The sequence below is a fragment of the Bubalus kerabau genome, chromosome 14 (assembly GCF_029407905.1).
Source record: "Bubalus kerabau isolate K-KA32 ecotype Philippines breed swamp buffalo chromosome 14, PCC_UOA_SB_1v2, whole genome shotgun sequence".
Taxonomy (NCBI): domain Eukaryota; kingdom Metazoa; phylum Chordata; class Mammalia; order Artiodactyla; family Bovidae; genus Bubalus; species Bubalus kerabau.
In genome coordinates this window covers 80,011,080-80,030,411 of record NC_073637.1, presented here as the reverse complement: position 1 = coordinate 80,030,411, position 19,332 = coordinate 80,011,080, and the positions used below count along the sequence as shown (strand labels likewise).

At 37.6% G+C, this 19,332-nt stretch overlaps 1 protein-coding gene across 1 annotated transcript in view; it reads left to right on the top strand.

The window, feature by feature from the left end:
* Window positions 1-19,332, top strand: part of RALYL (RALY RNA binding protein like) — a 425,012-nt gene that overhangs the window by 352,194 nt on the left and 53,486 nt on the right. The window contains exons 4-5 of the mRNA XM_055546403.1: window positions 4,966-5,013; window positions 16,451-16,614. Coding sequence (XP_055402378.1) covers window positions 4,966-5,013; window positions 16,451-16,614 — 212 coding nt within the window. The remainder of the gene's footprint in view (window positions 1-4,965; window positions 5,014-16,450; window positions 16,615-19,332) is intronic.

The window sequence follows — 19,332 nt, the reverse complement described above, 5'->3', positions numbered from 1 at the left end:
ATATTTTTTAAAAGTTTCAGAATAAAAGATGAAACAATTTACCTACACATTCTCTCTATTCAGTCACATCAGAAAATATTGATAATTTTCACTGTGTGAAAACTATTGTCCCATCAAACAATAGCTATTAAAAGCATCTAAAATGTCTATCACCATGTATGATACTTAAGTTAATATCAACTTTATCTATTCAAGTAAATAACTTCTCAACATTATATAATCATTATCATTAGCATGACTGGTATTATTTAATTTCAAAGACAGTTCCCAGGTCCTTAAGAAAGACAAGGCATGAGACTGGCAGATCATTTACACATGTGAGTGGCAGAGAACTTACAACTACAATTTACAGAGAGTTCTAAAGTAAATACTCTAATAAAAGAGAGGTCAGAGGCCCATGTTCAGGAAGAAATCTGCTGATAGTTTAGTCAAGATGGACAAGGTATCAAGAACCATCTTAATCACCACTTCAGTTCAGTTCAGGTCAGTCACTCAGTCATGTCCTACTCTTTGTGATCCCATGAACCGCAGCACTCCAGGCCTCCCTGTCCATCACCAACTCCCAGAGTTCACCCAGACCCATGTCCATTGAGTCAGTGATGCCATCCAACCATCTCATCCTCTGTCATCTCCTTCTCCTCCTGCCCTCAGTCTTTCCCAGCATCAGGATCTTTACAAATGAGTCAGCTCTTCGCATCAGGTGGCCAAAGTATTGGAGTTTCAGCTTCAGGATCAGTCCTTCCAATGAACACTCAGGACTGATCTCCTTTAGGATGGACTGGTTGGATCTCCTTGAAGCCCAAGGGACTCTCAAGAGTCTTCTCCAACACCACAGTTCAAAAGCATCACTTCTTCAGTGCTCAGCTTTCTTTATAGTCCAACTTTCACATCCATACATGATCACTGGAAAAACCATAGCCTTGACTAGATGGACCTTTGTTGGCAAAGTAATGTCTCTGCTTTTTAATATGCTGTCTAGGTAACTTTCCTTCTAAGGAGTAAGCGTCTTTTAATTTCATGGCTGTGATCACCATCTGCAGTGATTTGGGAACCCAGAAAAATTAAATCAGCCACTGTTTCCACTGTTTCCCCATCTGTTTGCCATGAAGTGATGGGACCGGATGCCATGATCTTAGTTTTCTGAATGTTGAACTTTAAACCAATTTTTTCACTCTCCTCTTTCACTTTCATCAAGACGCTCATTAGTTCTTCTTCACTTTCTGCCATAAGGATGGTGTCATCTGCATATCTGAGGTTATTGATATTTCTCCCGGCAATCTTGATTCCAGCTCGTGCTTCCTCCAGCCCAGCGTTTCTCATGATGTACTCTGCGTAGAATCATCACTAGACTGTGAGATTTGTGAGCAAAAAAAGTAACTATTTCACTTCTAAACCTAAGTGCCTAATACAGTTCCTGACCACAGGTCCTTAATCACATTTTGGTCAATGAGTATATGAATGACTGTGCTAGAATACTAGAATACTTATCTGTGTTAGAATACTTATCTGTGTTATTTAGGGTATTTAATATCTCTAGGCCTCAGAGTCCTATAAAATTGGAAGAATGTTCTACATCTTATAGGTTACTGTTAAGGCTAAAACAGCTTATGTATGGAAAGGCACTGAGAATATTGTTTTAATAACTAGAATGTTTTCCCCCTCAGCTACCATTCTTCATAAACCACGCCTCAACAAAACTCTTAAAATAATATACTGCTTTGTCTTTTCTTTTTCCTCTGCTTTGACTGGTAGGAAACTCTTTTGTGTTATCCAAACATGAATGCTATCACACATATATTTGTATTCGACCAAAGTATTCTTTTTCCCCGGCTTTTTGAGGTACAATCGACATAGAACATTATGCAAGTTTAAGGTGTACAAGATAATAATTTGACACACATACCACAAAATTATTACCACCATAGAGTTAGCTAACAGGTCCATCACTACACATAACTATCACTTCCTGAGCTGTGTGTCATTAACTGGATAAAGAAGATGTGGTATGTATATATAATGAAATATTATTCAGCATGACAAAAAAGGAAATCTCTTCATTTATGAAAGATGGCGGACCTTGACAGCATTATGCTAAGTGAAATGAGTCAGAGAAAGACAAATCCTACGTGGTGTCACCTATATGTGGAATCTGAAAAAGCCAAACTCATAGAAACAGTAAAATGGTGGCTAGCTGGGACTGGAGGCGAAGGACACGGTGAGGTGTCGGTCAAAGGACACAGACTTTCAGTTGTAAGATCAGTAGGTTGTGGAGATCTACCAACATGGTCTTGAAAATAATCAAACCTAAGAGACAACAGTGATTACTTATGACAAATATGTATGAAAGTAGCATAACTTCACTCGAGATTTTAAAAAACTTTTGGCTAAGGTGCCATCATATCTCTTCACAATGAAAATTATATGCACTACTATATCAGGAAAGTTTTGAGGTGAAATTTATGCCTTGAATTTGATGATAGCAAACAGGTTATCTTTAAAATCCCTTGACTCAATGCCATAGTTGAGTCTAACATCAGTCAGTTAGTCCGTTCAGTCGCTCAGTCGTGTCCAACTCTTTGCGACCCCATGAATCGCAGCATGCCAGGCTTCCCTGTCCATCACCAACTCCCGGAGTTCACTCAGACTTACGTCCATCGAGTCAGTGATGCCATCCAGCCATCTCATCCTCCGTCGTCCCCTTCTCCTCCTGCCCCCAATCCCTCCCAGCATCAGAGTCTTTTCCAATGAGTCAACTCTTCAAATGAGGTGGCCAAAGTACTGGAGTTTCAGCTTTAGCATCATTCCTTCCAAAGAAATCCCAGGGCTGATCTCCTTCAGAATGGACTGGTTGGATCTCCTTGCAGTCCAAGGGACTCTCAAGAGTCTTCTCCAACACCACAGTTCAAAAGCATCAATTCTTCGGCACTCAGCTTTCTTCACAGTCCAACTGTTACATCCATACACCAGTAATATAAACTAAAGCACAAATCTTTATAACTTTAGCAATCTGCAACTGTGGGACTAAAGTGGGGACTTGTTCTTACTGCTTTGCCAGTGGTTTCCTTGTCTTCTTTGGCTTGCAGAGGTAGATAAACAGCAGTATTGCTCTGGTTAGACAATGCTCAGTCTTCCATCTAGACATTCACATGAAGTAGGTCTCCACTTTACATTCCAGAACGTGGGTTCAAACTCAATGTGTTCAGTCAGGCTGTGTTGGACAGGAACCAGCCCTATCTGATAAGCCAATTGTGCTGGGTCAGCACCCCTGCCCTGTACATAATGAGTGTGAGGACAAACATGTAATCTATACTGAAAACCACGAATGACAAGCCCTCCTCAATATGTTCTTTCGATTTTCTTAACAAAAGAAGTTATAAAGAACCATTAAATTGATATTTGGGGAATATAAAATTACTTGCCTGTTGCATGGTGGTTAGACACAAAATTACCCCATGACTCAGCAATTCTACTGTTAGGCATATACTCAAAAGGGGTGAAAGTAGGAGCCGCCCCAAAAATGTATGCTCACCAAAGTTCGTAATAGGATTATTCACAACAGCCAGAAGATGGAAACAATTCAGATTCTATCAACAAATGAACAGATAAACAAAAATTCACACACACATGAGTGGAGAATTATTCAGGCATTAAAAAGGGATTGAAATTATGATATGTGCTAGAACATAGATACGGCTTGAAGAATTACACCAGGTAAAATAAGCCAAGCAAGAAAGGACAAACAATATATGATTCTACTTATATGCAGTATCTAGAGAAGACAAATTCACAACTATAGTAAGTAGAATAGCGGTCACCGAGGCTTGGGGAAGGACCAAGGAAGCAAGGGAATGAAGAAATATTGTCTAATGGGCACAGAGTTTCTGTTTGAGATGATAAAAAATTTTTGGAAATGGTTAATTGCTCAACAATGCCATTGAATTTTGACATTTGAAATTGACTTAAAGTGATTAGAAATGTAAATTTAGTTATGCATATTTTATAACAGTAAAATAGATGAATATTAAAAATTACTCCCCTGTAATACCAATATTCTATTTAGCATAAGATTAAATTTCTTCCAGGCTGCAGAGGGCTGCACAGTGATGAAAAACAGCTCCAGATATGGATTCAGAAGGCTTTTCCTCCAGTCTCAGCCCTGTCACTTACTAGATGTAAAATTTGAGCTAGCCACTGAGGTCCCTTGCACTTTAATTTTTTCCAGTTATAAAAACCAATACAGCTGTTTTGAGAGCTTAAAATTATTAATAAAAAGTAATAATGCATATAAAGTGTTTTGTAAACTCTAAAATTTATATGTGGATGGGGAAATTTTTATTATACATTCATTTAAGGAGCTTAGTAATAATCTTATCCTTGAAATGTGCTTATTAACTCTTCTTTAAGTGCCCTACAATATTGTTATTGTTGGTAAGTCTCAAAGTTTGTTTTTTGTTCATTTTTCTCTGCATCAAGTACTGAAGAGCAAGTGTTTAGAATAACAAGAATATGCTGAATTTCTGAGGAAACCACTTTTGTATTTACTTTACTTACATTAAACTTTTCCGTTTATATTATTTATATACCATTTGTTTATTATTTAGCCTCATTATACATACGTTAGGAAGAAGGAATAGCTATATTATATTTTGTCTGGGGACAAATGGTTCTACAAGTATTAAAAGTATTTAAAAAATTAATTTTGCTACCTGTTCTCATCTTCATTCCAAACCAACTCAATCCATTATCAGTGTTTACATTATCAAACGTATAATAAGAGTTTGACGTGGCAGTATATCTAACCGGCCATGATCTTGTAAAGTCCTTTGGATACATAATTACATTGGAAAATAAATATGCAAAAGTAATATAAATTTATTACACTTACATTATACTGTAATATAATAATATAATAATAAACCAAAATCACTGTGATGTCAACAACTAGTTTCTTGTTTCCCTCCGCAGTGGCTATGTCTTTGACTACGACTACTACAGAGATGATTTCTACAATCGGTATGTAAATGTCTCATCCTTGTTTCCCTTTGATTTAAATTATCTTTTAACTCTTCTGTACCTTTCATTCACAGACATTATTGATTAATACATTTAAATGATGTTTTACAGTAAAAAAGTAAGTTTCAATAAAATATAAGATGGGCAGATTTCATCTTGTGAGTGTACCTAGTGCAGTCCAGAAGATCTCGGGCCTTTAGACTTTGGTGCTGCTTAAGCCTGAAATTTGGTTTCTGATATTTGGAAGATATTCTAAAGATTTATTAACCAATATTATTTTCCAGATCTTGAAATTGGAATTCTTGACTTGGAATTCTTCAAGACTGAGAGATTTATAAATTCAGACAATGAGTCCAAACTTCTAAAATACATCTACTTCCATACAACACTCAAATTCAGTAAAAATTACAGACAAGTCTTGCTCTGCATGGTAGTGTGGGACCGTAAAAGAAAACCATGCAGAGTGATGTTAATAATCAATAGGAGAAATAGGATTTTCCATGACCTTTAAAAAATTTTTGTCAAAACATTAAAAACTCTGTTATAAATGTATATATTTTACATGTATGCATATATACATTTATATATAGAAATTCCTCATGCATACATATAGGAAAATACAGTGAAACAGTTATTTAGTATACTAATTTAAAATTGGAACATTTTAATGTAAAAATACTAAGAGTTAGTGTGCTTTTTTCTTGTAAAAATGACTTATCAAAAGTAATTTGACTAGTACTAGCCTTCTTCTTGTATCATGATATGAGGCAAGCACCTCTTTTACCCCTCAGTGAATACTACTAATACTGGGCCAGCTTTGACATTTTATCAATGTTGTGAACTACCTCTAAGATTTCCTCAAGATGATTCCTTTTCTTTGCCAATTTCACTTCCTCTGGGGCACCTTCTTCCTTTTCAGCACATCACAACCACTTACCTCATTTATGTCAGTATGTTTTATTTTACTAAATTCCTCTGTCTCCATCTCTAGAGTCTCTTGAGTGGAAGAGTGTCCACATCCCTACAAACAACTATTTCTCCTATAATTCCATTTATGTTTAATTTTAATTTTACTCCCAGTTTCACTCCTCGGTTCTCTGCTATACAATTCCCTCTTTTGATTACCCATTCTTACAAAATTCCACGTGGACTCATCACCAGGAAGCAAAGAGATCTGTGTGTGAACTAACAAATACACAATGACAAATCACTGACAGACTTTCAAAGAGGTGACCTGATCGTCAGGAACATCTGTTAATTAGGTAGAGATTTGTGGACTGAAAAACCAGTAGCAAAGCTTGGACTTTATGAAATTACTCACAGTTAATATATGTGGTAAAACTGAAATTTGACTTTTGCTGTTGGGGGGATTGGTGTTATTTAACTTAGGATTGGCAAATGAAATTCTGATAGTAGAGGTATGCGAAACAAGAATTATCTGTGCTAGGTCAATGGACCGTACACACGCATACAAAAACAAAGTAAATATTGTTTAAAATTCTATTCAAACAAACAAACAAATATGCCAAGGCATAAAAATGCAAAGCTTGAAAAACAGAACATTTTATGTAGGGAAGAAACTACATAATCCCTCGTAAGGGTCTCCTTTTTGCTCAGCCGCACGGGTCCTCTCCCAGCCCCAGGAGATCTCCGTGTTCCTTCCTGTCTGGGGACCTTCCTCTGCGCACTTCTTCTGCTCCTGCCTCTCTCCACCATCTAGTTAAGGACTCCTTCTTCAGGTCTCAGCGTGGACTCCTCTCTCAGACTGAATGAGGTTCTTCTGTTTCCCTCTCTGCACCTGTTACTGTTCCTTCACAGTACTGCTCCTCGTTTATATTGCTAGATTTCTCTCTGCAGTAACAATATTTGGTATATTTCTGCTTGCTTTCCTTCCTCCCAGAGGGCAGGAAAGATGCTCAGCTCTGCTTATTGTATCCTCAGGCACTATTATTAAGTCTCACGCATACTGGAAACTCAGCTTTTGTTATTAATTCATTTCCTTAGATTTAGAGACATTTTGCTTTCTCCAAGGTCACATAGTTAATTAGTGGCAGCAGTACAATCATAAACAGTCTCCATTTATATTCAATAACCAACTGTGCAGATGCACACAACACAAGGGGAGCAATATTGGCCTATGGCTTTACATAAAAGGAAACAGCCTCATCTACACAAAATCAAATCCACAGCCATACCTTTAGCACCACTGTGTTCAAAGCTAAGCAAGTGATTTCTCTAGTCATCCTTTTATGACCAAATATAAATTTTTAAGGATGACTTTCTCAAATAATTTTTAAAATTTATGTAAAATATAATATTTAATTTTAAATATTTACTAGCTTGTAATAACCCATCCTAACAATGATGTAAAGATCTGGCAGCATTAAAATAATCCCATTTACTGTAAAAAAAAAAGATAACATTTAAGTAGTCTTTCAATTATTTGAATATTTCAGTTTTTGACAACTTCAAAACATTTTCTGATACTCTTTTGTGTTTCAGGATACAGAACACTGTCTTCATTGCTATGAATAAAGTTGCCAACTAATATACATTGTCTTTTAGACTGTCAATATGAAACTGTTTTCACATTGTTCTCGCTTAAATATTTTCTATCATGTGACTTCCTTGCACATTTAAAGAATTTCTACTTAAAATGGAGTAGATGGCAGGAGACCCAAGTTCTGGTAATCAACCTGTAAACTTTGGGTCAGGTTTACAGTTTTCTCAGCTACCCAGGCAGCACTCGTGGTAAATAGCCTGCTTGCCAATGCAGGAGACATAAGAGACGTGGGTTCGATCCCTGGGTGAAGAAGATCCCCTGGAGGAGGGCATGACAACTCACTCCAGTATTCTTGCCTGGGGAATTCCATTGGCAGAGGAGCCTCACAGGCTACACTCCACAGGGTCACAAAAAGTCAAACATCAACTGAAGCAACTTATCACTCGCCCAATATTTGCGTTTTACTGTGAATATATTACACCTAAAAAAATCGTAAGATACATATGTAGATAGATGATAAATACATATATTTTACAAGCAAACAAACAAGAGCCTTAATCAGCAAGTAATTACAGAGCCTGAAGCTTTCAGGTGGTTCTCCATCTCACACAAAAAGCTAACTCTGAATAATTTCTGAAATCATTTGCTTCTCTTATATAAAACCTGTTTGGTTTGTAGGTGTACAGAGATGAGTATGGGTGTGCTGCTAACAGACTGTCTGAGCAGCCTGTGCTCTCATTAGTTAATTTTCCATCTTCTGCATTTGGCTAAGAGAGAGAGAAGCATCTGCCATAGTAGACACAGTCAGGAGTTCCCTGTGAACCTAGATTCCCCAGGAAGGGACAAGAGTGGAGAGGCTGGACCAGAGAAATAGCCTAACAGGCCAGTGCTAACAGTTTTATCCACAGTAATCCCTCCTTAGTTACATTCTGCTTGTGTTTATCGTTAACTTTTTGCTTTTTTTACTAATGGCACAAGCGTGGGCAATTTATTTAACGCCACAAAAACTTGTCTCATCGATGAAGTGAACATGAAATTAATGCCTACCCCATAATACTGTTCTGAGGATTCAGTGAAGTAGCATATTTTTATGACTTGCATTGTGCCTGGTGTGTTTTTTGTACTTAATCAATGTTAGCTGCTGGTAGCTGACAGTAACCATTAATAGTGATAGAGAATATGTTCCTTATACTGATATTCAAGTAGCAACGTCCCTGTGACTGAGGAATACACTGATTGATCAGCTGTCCTTTCATAGTAAGTCCATTGTGACACCTCTGGATCATTCTTTTTGTATTGTTTTCCCTCCTCCTGCCCCCTAGAGCATTCCAGTTGCAGCTGAACACTCTTATCAACACTCAGCTATTTCCATTCACTCCACGCTTCTTGGTTTTCTGTCAGGAAAACAGACATCATACAGTTATGCTGAACAAGGAGAATTGCTTGTAAGAACTTTCTATGTATTAAGGAACTAAAAAAGGCAAAAACAAATAAACAACAACACAAAACCCACAATGATATGATGGAGTCAGCAAACTACCTCTATCTCTACCACCTCTGGGGTTGGAAAACAGGAAAAGGAAGGATTATCAGATATCACTCTAGAAAAGGGGGCTTACAGAGCTCACATTGAGAGTAGGAAGTTCTGCTTAGTTGCTGCTACTGTATCTGAACCTGGAGAAACCCACGGGGCTGGAACCCAGACCTCTAAAGAAACAGTGCCACCTGATGCCTGGGTCTCTGAGGAAGTGTGGAGACTGTTCTGCGAATGTTGCAAAAGTTTTCAAACTGGATTCAGCTGCCACTACTGGAATGCATTGCTGCTGTCAGGGTGAAGAAACAAGGCTGCAGTAATGCTGAAAAAACAAGAAGCCAAAACAAAACCAGGAAGCAAAACAGAAAGCGTCAAGTCCTCTCTTCCTGTTCCAATCTTAGTCTCCTTCTCAAGCCCTTAACTGGCTGAGCCTAGAAAGGAGCCAGCTGGCCCTGGCAGAAGTGTGGCTTACTGAGTCTCAACTCCAGCTGTTACTAAATGCCTCTCATGAAGCTGAGAGATAATGTCTCAGTAACTGACATTCATTTACATCCTATTGTTAGCCTATTTCTGCCAGGCTTGGGAATTCTCATATAATGGGCGAGTTTCAACTCTCGCATTGTTTTAGCTTAGAAAACTTCTCTACACAAAGTTCCATCTTAATGTGAAGGTTTCAATACATTTATCCAACAGTAACTTTTCCAACGGAGAAGGCAATGGCACCCCACTCCAGTACTCTTGCCTGGAAAATCCCATGGACGGAGGGGCCTGGTGGGCTGCAGTCCATGGGGTCGCTAGGAGTCGGATACGACTAAGCAACTTCATTTTATCTTTTCACTTTCATGCATTGGAGAAGGAAATGGCAACCCACTCCAGTGTTCTTGCCTGGAGAATCCCAGGGACGGGGGAGCCTGGTGGGCTACCATCTATGGGGTCGCACAGAGTCAGACACGACTGAAGCGACTTAGCAGCAGCAGCAGCAACTTTTCCAAAAACTAATTTAGTGTCTCTCCATGGTTTCGGGAATCATGAAGTGAAAGTGAAGTGATAGTCACTCAGTTGTGTCCGACTCATTGTGACCCCATAGACTGTAGCCCTCCAGGCTCCTCTGGCCGTGGAATTTTCCAGGCAAGAATACTGGAGTAGGTAGCCATTCCCTTCTCCAGGGGGGTCCTCCTAATCCAGGGATCAAACCTGGGTCTCTCACATTGCAGGGAGAGTCTTTCCTGTCTGAGCGACCAGGGAAGAGTATCACTAATAATAGACTTGCGAGGTTATTCTAAGCTGTACAAAAAAAACTGCCCAATTTACAGCATTCAATGGCGTTTTCTTTCAAAGGTCAACTATGACTCTAAATGAAGGACATTACATGTTATTAAAATGAAACATAAATATTTGTACTATCCCAAGTAAAGTAAAAGGAGAAGTATACCTAAAATTCTGAATACCCCCAAGGAATGTTTTCAGTTTCTGAGATATCAGCAGTTTTAATGAAACCTCTCTTCAATAGTACCAGGAAAGGCACTGAGGCATTTATAACCTCCAGTAATGAGCAAACTTCTATTGATAGAAAAAAAAAAAAAAGAAGAAGAAGAAATGCCAGAGCTTCCTGACCTTAAATATATATATGTGTGTGTGTGTGTGTGTGTGTATACACATACATATCAGTGATTCAAAATGGGGCATTGCTCAGTTCTGGAATCCATTTTGACATTGAGTAAATTAACATAGGAGAAGCTACGAGAGTTGCAGTTAATGAAAAACAACTCTAAGTCAAGTTGTACTTGTCTCAGATCATTGATTATGAAGCACAGTATATATTCATGAATATTGGAAAAACATATTAGCAAGAAGCAACGTCTGTTTCACTATGCAAATTTAAATTACCATCTGGTAAAATGGGATTCCACTTAAAACATTTGGAAGGCTTAGCATGGCACGGTTGACGAAGGATGTGATTCAGAGTTAGAAGACAAGTTGCAGGTCTCAATGCACGAGTGTTGACTGGTTAAACTTGGGGGTGGGAGGGTTATCTTATCCGTTTCCCACAAGTTTCCTTCATGGGCAAAATGGCTTAACAATACACATGTTACAGAATTATAAGAATTAAATAGAATCCGTTTATTGATTAATAACCTCACAATTGCTACCTGAATCCATTCACTTTTTAACAAGATACCAAAATTGTACAAAATATAAAGATTAGATTAAGGTCAAGATATTGCTAAAATAGATCATTGATGATCACAGTCAACGCTTTAAAAGCATGTTCAAGAAGCATTTGTACAAGACCAGGGATGGGGCTTGCTGGCAGGGGGTGGGCTGTTGGCAAGGGTGGCTTCACGGAAAATCATGGAAAAGTTTAGTGACAAAAAAACAGAAATAAGAATTACTCATTTACTGGTCTCAAGTGAAGTGTGCCTATAAAAAGCATTTTTTGGATTCAGCTGTAACCAAAAGCTTATTTGAAGTAAAAAGGTAGAAATTATAAATAGATTTTATGAATTTCAAGTAGTTCAAACAGTACAGAAAGCAGATATTCTAATAGGCTAGAATCATTCATGTGGATTTCAAATATAGCCTTTTTAAAAAATGAATGGCATCTTAGTTTGGTTTTATAGATTCTGTTTATCAGAAGTCAAATAAGCTGAAGACAGAAACCCTTCTTGCCATTCAACAAGGTTGAATGAAGACACAGCCAGAGATCGCCGATCCTAGAGTTATTGATCTTCATTTATCTGCTAAAAGCATCCAGGGAGAACATGGCCCTGAATAGGTGGTCAGATTTTGGTTCTGGGAAGGCCAGTTGTTTAACCCAAAGTCCAGACTACACTTTTTGGTTAGCACTTAATCACATAGTGACTGTAAATTTGGGTTCGTAAGTAAGGAAAATGAAAAAGTATTTTTATGTGGGAAATTTAGAAGAAAACAGATAATTACTGATTTTTAAGTTATTATTTATCTAAATGATAATCTAGTGTTCAGTGACAAAATAATACACAAATATTACATTTTCAATTTTTTTCGTGAATTTTAAAATCACAATGGTTGACAGTGAAAGTTCAGTTCAGTTAGTCGCTCAGTCGTGTCTGACTCTGCAACCCCATGAACTGCAGCACGCCAGGCCTCCCTGTCCATCACCAACTCCCAGAGTCCACCCAAACTCATGTACATTGAGTTGGTGATGCCATCCAACCATCTCATCCTCTGTCGCCCCTTCTCCTCCTGCCCTCAGTCTTTCCCAGCATCAGGGTCTTTTCAAATGAGTCAGCTCTCCACATCAGGTGGCCTAAGTATTGGAGTTTCAGCTTCAAAATCAGTCCCTTCAATGACAGTGAAAAATGGACATCAAATTAAAAGTCCAGCAATCAAGTAATGATTTATTAGACTGTGGTATATCTACTTGTGAAAATGCATCACCAAACTTAAACGTTGTGAATGAGTGAAGTTCACTCAGTCACGTTCAACTCTTTGCAACCCCATGGGCTATACAGTCCATGGGATTCTCCAGGCCAGAATACTGAAGTGGAATAGCATTTTTCTGCTCCAGGGGGATCTTCCTAACCCAGGGATCGAACCCAGGTCTCACTGCATTGCAGGTGGACTCTTTACCAGCTGAACCACATGGGAAGCCCAAGAATAACGGAGTAGGTAGCCTGTCCCTTCTCCAGCAGATCTTCCCTACCAAGGAATCGAACTGGGGTCTCCTGCATTGCAGGTGGATTTTTTACCTAATGAGCTAAAAATAAACATTAGAAAGACCATTTAGCAAACGTGGGAAATGTTTTTAATATAAATCAAAGAGAATTAGCCAGGATACATTATGTTTTCAGTTATGTAAAAAAATACGAATTCTTGTAGAAAAAAGATTAGAAAATGACAGTAATTGTTTTAGGGTAAGAGATAGAAGGTTATTTTTTCCATATATATTTTCTGAAAATGCATTAAAATGTTGCTTTTTTATTGTTGAAGTTTAATAATAAAAGGCTTTTAGTAAAAACAAGAATTCAAAATTATATTCATTTTATACATCAATATGCCATTAAATTGTCTTTGTCCAAAAAGCAACTGTTAAAAATAATATCCTTATTTTTTATAGACACAAGCTGTGTCTATTTTTTATCAATAAATCAATATTAAAATTGCTTACCACTTTTCAGCTTTTGTTTGATAATGAAATGACATATCTCAGATATTATTAAAGCAAACAAAATTCCAAACAGAAAATGGTCCCATGAAAAGTAGAAATGTTTATTAAATAAAATAGACCTTCAAACTTCCTCAACCTGCTGTTTTTATTAAAACCTGACATTTGCTTTATTTATTGCTTGAGAGTAGGTCTTTTAAAGTTTTTGTTTTAAAATAGGCCTTAGAGAAAAGAGAATTATGTGTTTGACTTTAAATCATTATTTGTTTGACCTGTAAACATAATGGGAAAAATAGTATTCTAATGGTATTAGGGAAAATGAAGGGCCATTAAAGGAAAGGAAAGGGAATACAATTCTGAGAGTGGAAGAACAAAAAATCAAGAAGGAAAGAATTTAAAGTTTTCAAGTGACCTTGGAGATTTGAATTCCATTGAATTCTATCAGATGGAAATTTCTCTTGGACTATTTTCTCTGATTTGCCGAGGACAGGATTCTGATGAGAAAGGCAATGTTTGTGTCTCCTTCATAGGCTGCCTTTCACCTACTTCCTTCTGTATTTAGAAGAACTGCTACATCTTGCAGTCCTAGAGAACGGCCTTGCTTCCCATCCTTATCTTGTTATTAATATGTTTTCATGCTTGAAAACAACTCCCAGTCTTCCTCCTCTTGGTTTCTGGTAAGCTCAACTTTGCCCAGTGAAAAGTAACAAACTTCCGGCTCCATTAAAATTTAAAATCATGCTCTTATATGAAATGCCCTTTTAGCTTTGTTTGTGTGTTACAATATCACTTTTATCAAAATCAAGTTCTAATGCTGCATATCTTCCCAACAGAGAGACAGAATGAATTGACAAAACCTTACCTGATTCTGTAACAGGAAAGGAGTCATCTTTCTTTGAAGTAACACATCCAAATATTCAGAAAACAAGGACCTCTCCCTATAGGAACTTACAACAAAGAATACAACATATACTACTTTACTAAAATGTACATCCTATGCTAAAAATATGTCACAAATATAGTGAACAAATGCAGCTCTGTTTTTTCAGCATGAGATCATACCTGGCCAACACTGGAAGTTTTGTAATCCTTGTCTGGGGGGAAACAACAGAAATATCAATGAACAGTGCAGTTCTAAAATATTACTGAATTGCACTATCATTAAAGTAGTAGTGAGATGATGTCTTCACCTGACCTGACATCCAGTATAGCACTGTTACACCATTTTATATTTCAGTTGTGCTTTAGAGATTTTCTTAACTCAGTGTGTAGATTAGTTTATTTCATGAACCTGCTAAATGGCATTCTGATGTCCTGGAGAAATGATTCCTCCAAAAGAGCTTCCCTTTCGTCTCAAGCAGCAACTTCCACCCTGGAAGAGATGGGTCAATTGTCACATTTCTGTTCTTTCGGTAACTTTGCGGGTGGTAGCTCATGAAAAGCACCTTTTGTATTTTGGTTCACTGACTTAGGTTGCTCTGTGAATTCAACGTATAAATAAATAATGTAGGTCCTGTTTTGTGATTGAAATGAGGGGCAGGCTTAGTTGACCCTTCTGATTTTCGAGCCCCTAGTGGTATGAAAATGGTCCACAGCGCCTTTCGGCCCCTTCGTCCTCCACCCTTTGAAGTCAGCTATAATGTGTGGGCATCGGTGACCTGTTCTTTGCTTGCAGCTCCTCGGCTCTAATGGACTTTGCTTATGCGCAGAGGATGACCCCTCTCTTGAACTCTGTCTCCTTTCATTTCTTTTCCTTTCCAGACATCTCTTAGTATTTCCTAGCATGTTCCCAAATCATTGTTTTTGGATCTGTTAGCTCTCTAATATAAAAGACATTCTTAGTACCAAGGTCTGCTTCAAATGTGGTTTGTGTGCATCCGACTTTTCTTCCCTCTAGTGTCCTAGTATTCAGTGTTTCTGAATGAGTATTTGGAACCAGCCTATCTTAATCATTATCTTTCATATACTATTTTCCAAAAAGAGATTATCACATTTCCATTGGTATATACAAATGAGATGTAATTCTATGAAATAACCAATTATAGGAGGTTTTAAATATTTTAAAATTTAAAGCTGTTTTCATTTTCTCATTTCTGTCTTTCACATTAGATTCTCTATTGACTGTTTCAAACCAGTTATGAGAATCCATATAATAGTGTCATAATAAAATATATAATAACCATCATTTTAAGTCAATAATGCTATTTTATTTATAGTAGACAATGCAATAATACCTCTGCCTCAGGGGCAAATAGTTTTAAAAATAAATGAGTATATATATATATATAATTTTTCCCTCTGGTCCTTTTATGCTGCTCAAATGTGCTTAATCACACAAAAATTTGTTGTGTGTATGCAGTATATGAGACTTTGAATATATCAATTACATATTTTTATAAATATGTAAATACTCTTATACTTTATCCCTTTCATTGTCTAATGCAAATACATTGGTTATAGTGCGTATCATTTTTCACTTTTAAGCAGAAGCTTCAGTGTTTTATTGGTATTCTTTGTTAGAGAAATTTTTAATAGCTAACTACAAACATCTCTAGTCTCAATTTCCACATCCACCAAATGGTCAGAAAAATAAAATATCATCCTGATAAACATTTTCTAGCAGTTCTTTAGTCAAGAAAGTTTTGTGCTCATGCTACCAGCCTTTCATCCAAGTTCAGCTCCCTTTTTTCTAGTCAGAAAAACTTTTCATTACTTAAGAAAGTCCTTAGTGAGAGCGAAGGAACCATGTTGATTTTTCTCTCACAGCTGCCCTCTTTAAACTAGTCATACTTCTATTTTTTTCCTGCCTCCTGAGATATTTTCTGATTATACACTAATTTTCTTTGCTCTGTCCCTGATTCTGCATGATCTTTTCCTCCTTTCAAACTAATGTCTTACTAAGTATCTGATGTGGAAAAGGAAGATTTCTGTTCCTAAAAAGGATAAATCTGTTAAATCAAGCAAAGAAATATACTTGGGAGTGAAGGTCAGAATAACTCCAACATATTGCAAAGTTCTTTGTTCTTTCATGCCTCTTATAAAAGTGAGTTCATATGAAGAGTCAGATTTTAATGTTCAGAAAGCATAGACTATACTAGCATCCCATTCCTTTAGTGAAAATGAATCTTCCTGATTACAATATTAAAAAACGTGTGGACATTTTTTGCAAGGCCATTCTCTTAATCATCTCAGACATTTGGTAGAACGCGCAGGTGTGAGCCACGGCTCTCAGCCGCGTTTGTGTTTCGTGAAGGTTGTTTGATTACCACGGCCGCGTGCCTCCGCCGCCCCGCGCGGTCATCCCGCTGAAGCGGCCCCGAGCGGCAGTGACGACCACGCGCAGGGGAAAAGGAGTTTTCTCCATGAAAGGAGGATCGAGGTCTGCTGTCAGCGGCTCTTCTTCGTCGGGCTCGAAATGTAAGTAATCTTCTTCGCTTCCCGTAAAGAAGGGTGGGGGTGTGGACCATTGCATGAATGTCTGTACTCAGTAAATTAATCAAGAATTATGGCAGGGTTGCTATGTACGATGTATGAGCGAAATATCAAATGGATAAGAAACGGTCTCTGCTTTCCACTATACTGCATTGGAGTAGTGTGGTGGAGACAGACACCAACATGACTAACACAAACCTGGGGGCCATCAGGAAGGTGGTTTATTAGAGCGAAGAATAGCTCTGACCCACCTAGCTTGTGACACGTTCAAGTCTTGCTGCTTTTGGTGAAGAAACAAATTTCACTTCCAAAAAGAGTCATAGAGTATCTTTTCAGAGAAGCAGAACGCAAAATCAGTGCATGCTTTGAATATTTGAGCCCTGGGATAACTAAGAGGGAAATACTAGAAAGGCTAAAAGGGTAACTAACTTTCCATACTATTCTAAATCAGGAGAATGGTGTCTGAAACCATATGTAATGTCATAAAAAATAATATTAACATAATCTCACATGAATTAATAAAAAGTAGAGCTACAAACCTCCCAATGAAACACATTGTCAAGTTTTTATATGGACAGATCCAGAAAAATATAATTTGTTATGAGAGTATTATTCCTAAGGTAGAGATAGCAGTTTTTCTTGCATTTCTTGCGGTTACAGCCTACAAAGAGATAGACGATAGCAAGCAAGGTAAAATCTGAGGTTTTAACACGGTAGATCATCACTATGTCAAAGAATAAAGTAGAATAAAGCGGCAGAGACAGAGGAGAGCTGCGTTTCATAGCATGGTGTGTGGCCGCCTCTCTGACAAGGTGCTGTGTGAGCAGAGACCTCATGGAGGCAGGGGAAGGAGTGTGTGCGTGAAGCTGTCTGTGGCAGAGCGTCTGGGCAGAGAGAAGGGTCGATACAGAGACCTTACCCTGGAACAAGGAAACCAGGGCCGCAGAGTGAAGAGGAAATGTGGTGGGGATAAAGTAGAGCCAAGGCAAGTTCCAGTGCAACCTGTTAGGCCCCATGGGGGGTTTCTAGTTACTTTAAATCTGTCCTTCAAGACAAGTGAAGCAAATCCTTTATCCTAAGTTTATTGATGGGTAAGCACAGAGAAGCTAAATCATCAAGCGAAGAACTGACTCATTGGATAACACCCTGATGCTGGGAAAGGTTGAAGGCAGGAGGAGAGGGGGACGACAGAGGATGAGATGGTTGGATGGCATCACCGACTCAATGGAACATGAGTTTGAGTGAACTCCAGGAGATGGTGATGGACAGGGAAGCCTGGGGTGCTGCAGTCCATGGGGGCGCAAAGAGTTGGACACGACTGACGGACTGAACTGAACTGAAGCACAGAGAATGTTACATAGTTAGTAGATGGTAGAGCCAACACTAAACCCATATTCCTTCATTCTCATCCCTATATATGCTGTCTACTCTAGAACATTGCCTTGTACCTTAGCACCATCAGAAATACTAAGAAAAAACACTGTTGAGATACTTTGCTTTTATATGAAGAAGTGTGAAAAATAGTTACCCTCAGCACTGATGCTTCTGTTAACTAAGTTTGGTGCACTCAGAATTTAAATTAGTTAATCTAAACTAAATAGCAAATTACATAGATTTACATTTATTTCCCCATGTACTGACTCATCCATTTGTCTAATTCTTCTACGGATATAAAAATGTGAATTCCCTTTTTGAGTCTTAGTAATAAAAGAAAATTAGTTTCTGCAACAATCTCTAAACAATCTTACATGCTGTCTGTTTTCAAAAACAAAGAAAGTTCTTGAATTTTGTTCTTTCTGTGGAAAATTGAGCATTGAATTGTCTGCTATGTTTATAGAAGACTTTTTTTTTACCATAGTAGTAGTAAGTTAATTTTAAATAGAAATATCTTGAGCATCTGTGGATGCTTTGCCCTGGAGTCATTTTTAGAATGCTGTTTAGCAATGGGAGTAGTATTGATGTTTTGGCCATGGCAGTTCTACACTGTGAAAGAATATTCCAAGCTTTGTAGAACATTCAGCATCCCTGACTTTCAAACCTTCAAGGCCAGCAGCACTCTTCAGGCTTTTTAATAACTGTATGTGTGCTTATGCATTTCTAAATTTTCCTTAAGGAGATGTAACCACCCTGGTTTAGAACCAGTGGTTTCTGGCCATTCTCGGGTAAGTACAGCTTTGTACAACTCAACCAGTTGATTGCTATAAACCTCAGTGATGCGGAGAACAGTGGTAGTTTCCAGGAGTTATTTTTATGTAAATAGCTTGATCTTCAAATAATTAAGTTGTTTCTGGCCTTTTATTTTTGATTTCTAATCCTCTTGGGTCATGGAGAGAGAATGTGAATATAAAATCTTTTTGAGTACCTTAGAATTTATCTTGGTTTCATAATAATAAGATTTTGTGAGTGGGAAATAGGATCTATTTTCTGCCTTTGGTATAATACTGTGTGTGTCTTTTATCTTGGTTGTATCATCCGATACTCTGTAGACTTTGTTCTTTTGTGGCAAGTTGATAAGTGAAATTCTGAAAGTAATTATTTAAAATTCTCTACCAATTAGTGACCTTATAAAGTTCTTCTTTTCTTGAGGTTTTATTTTATATTCCATGTTGCTTGGCTAGTATTTATATGGTGTTTTACAGTAATAGTTAAATAATAGCTAATATTTTTTTGATGTTTGTTCTATGGTAGCTATTGTTTTAAACA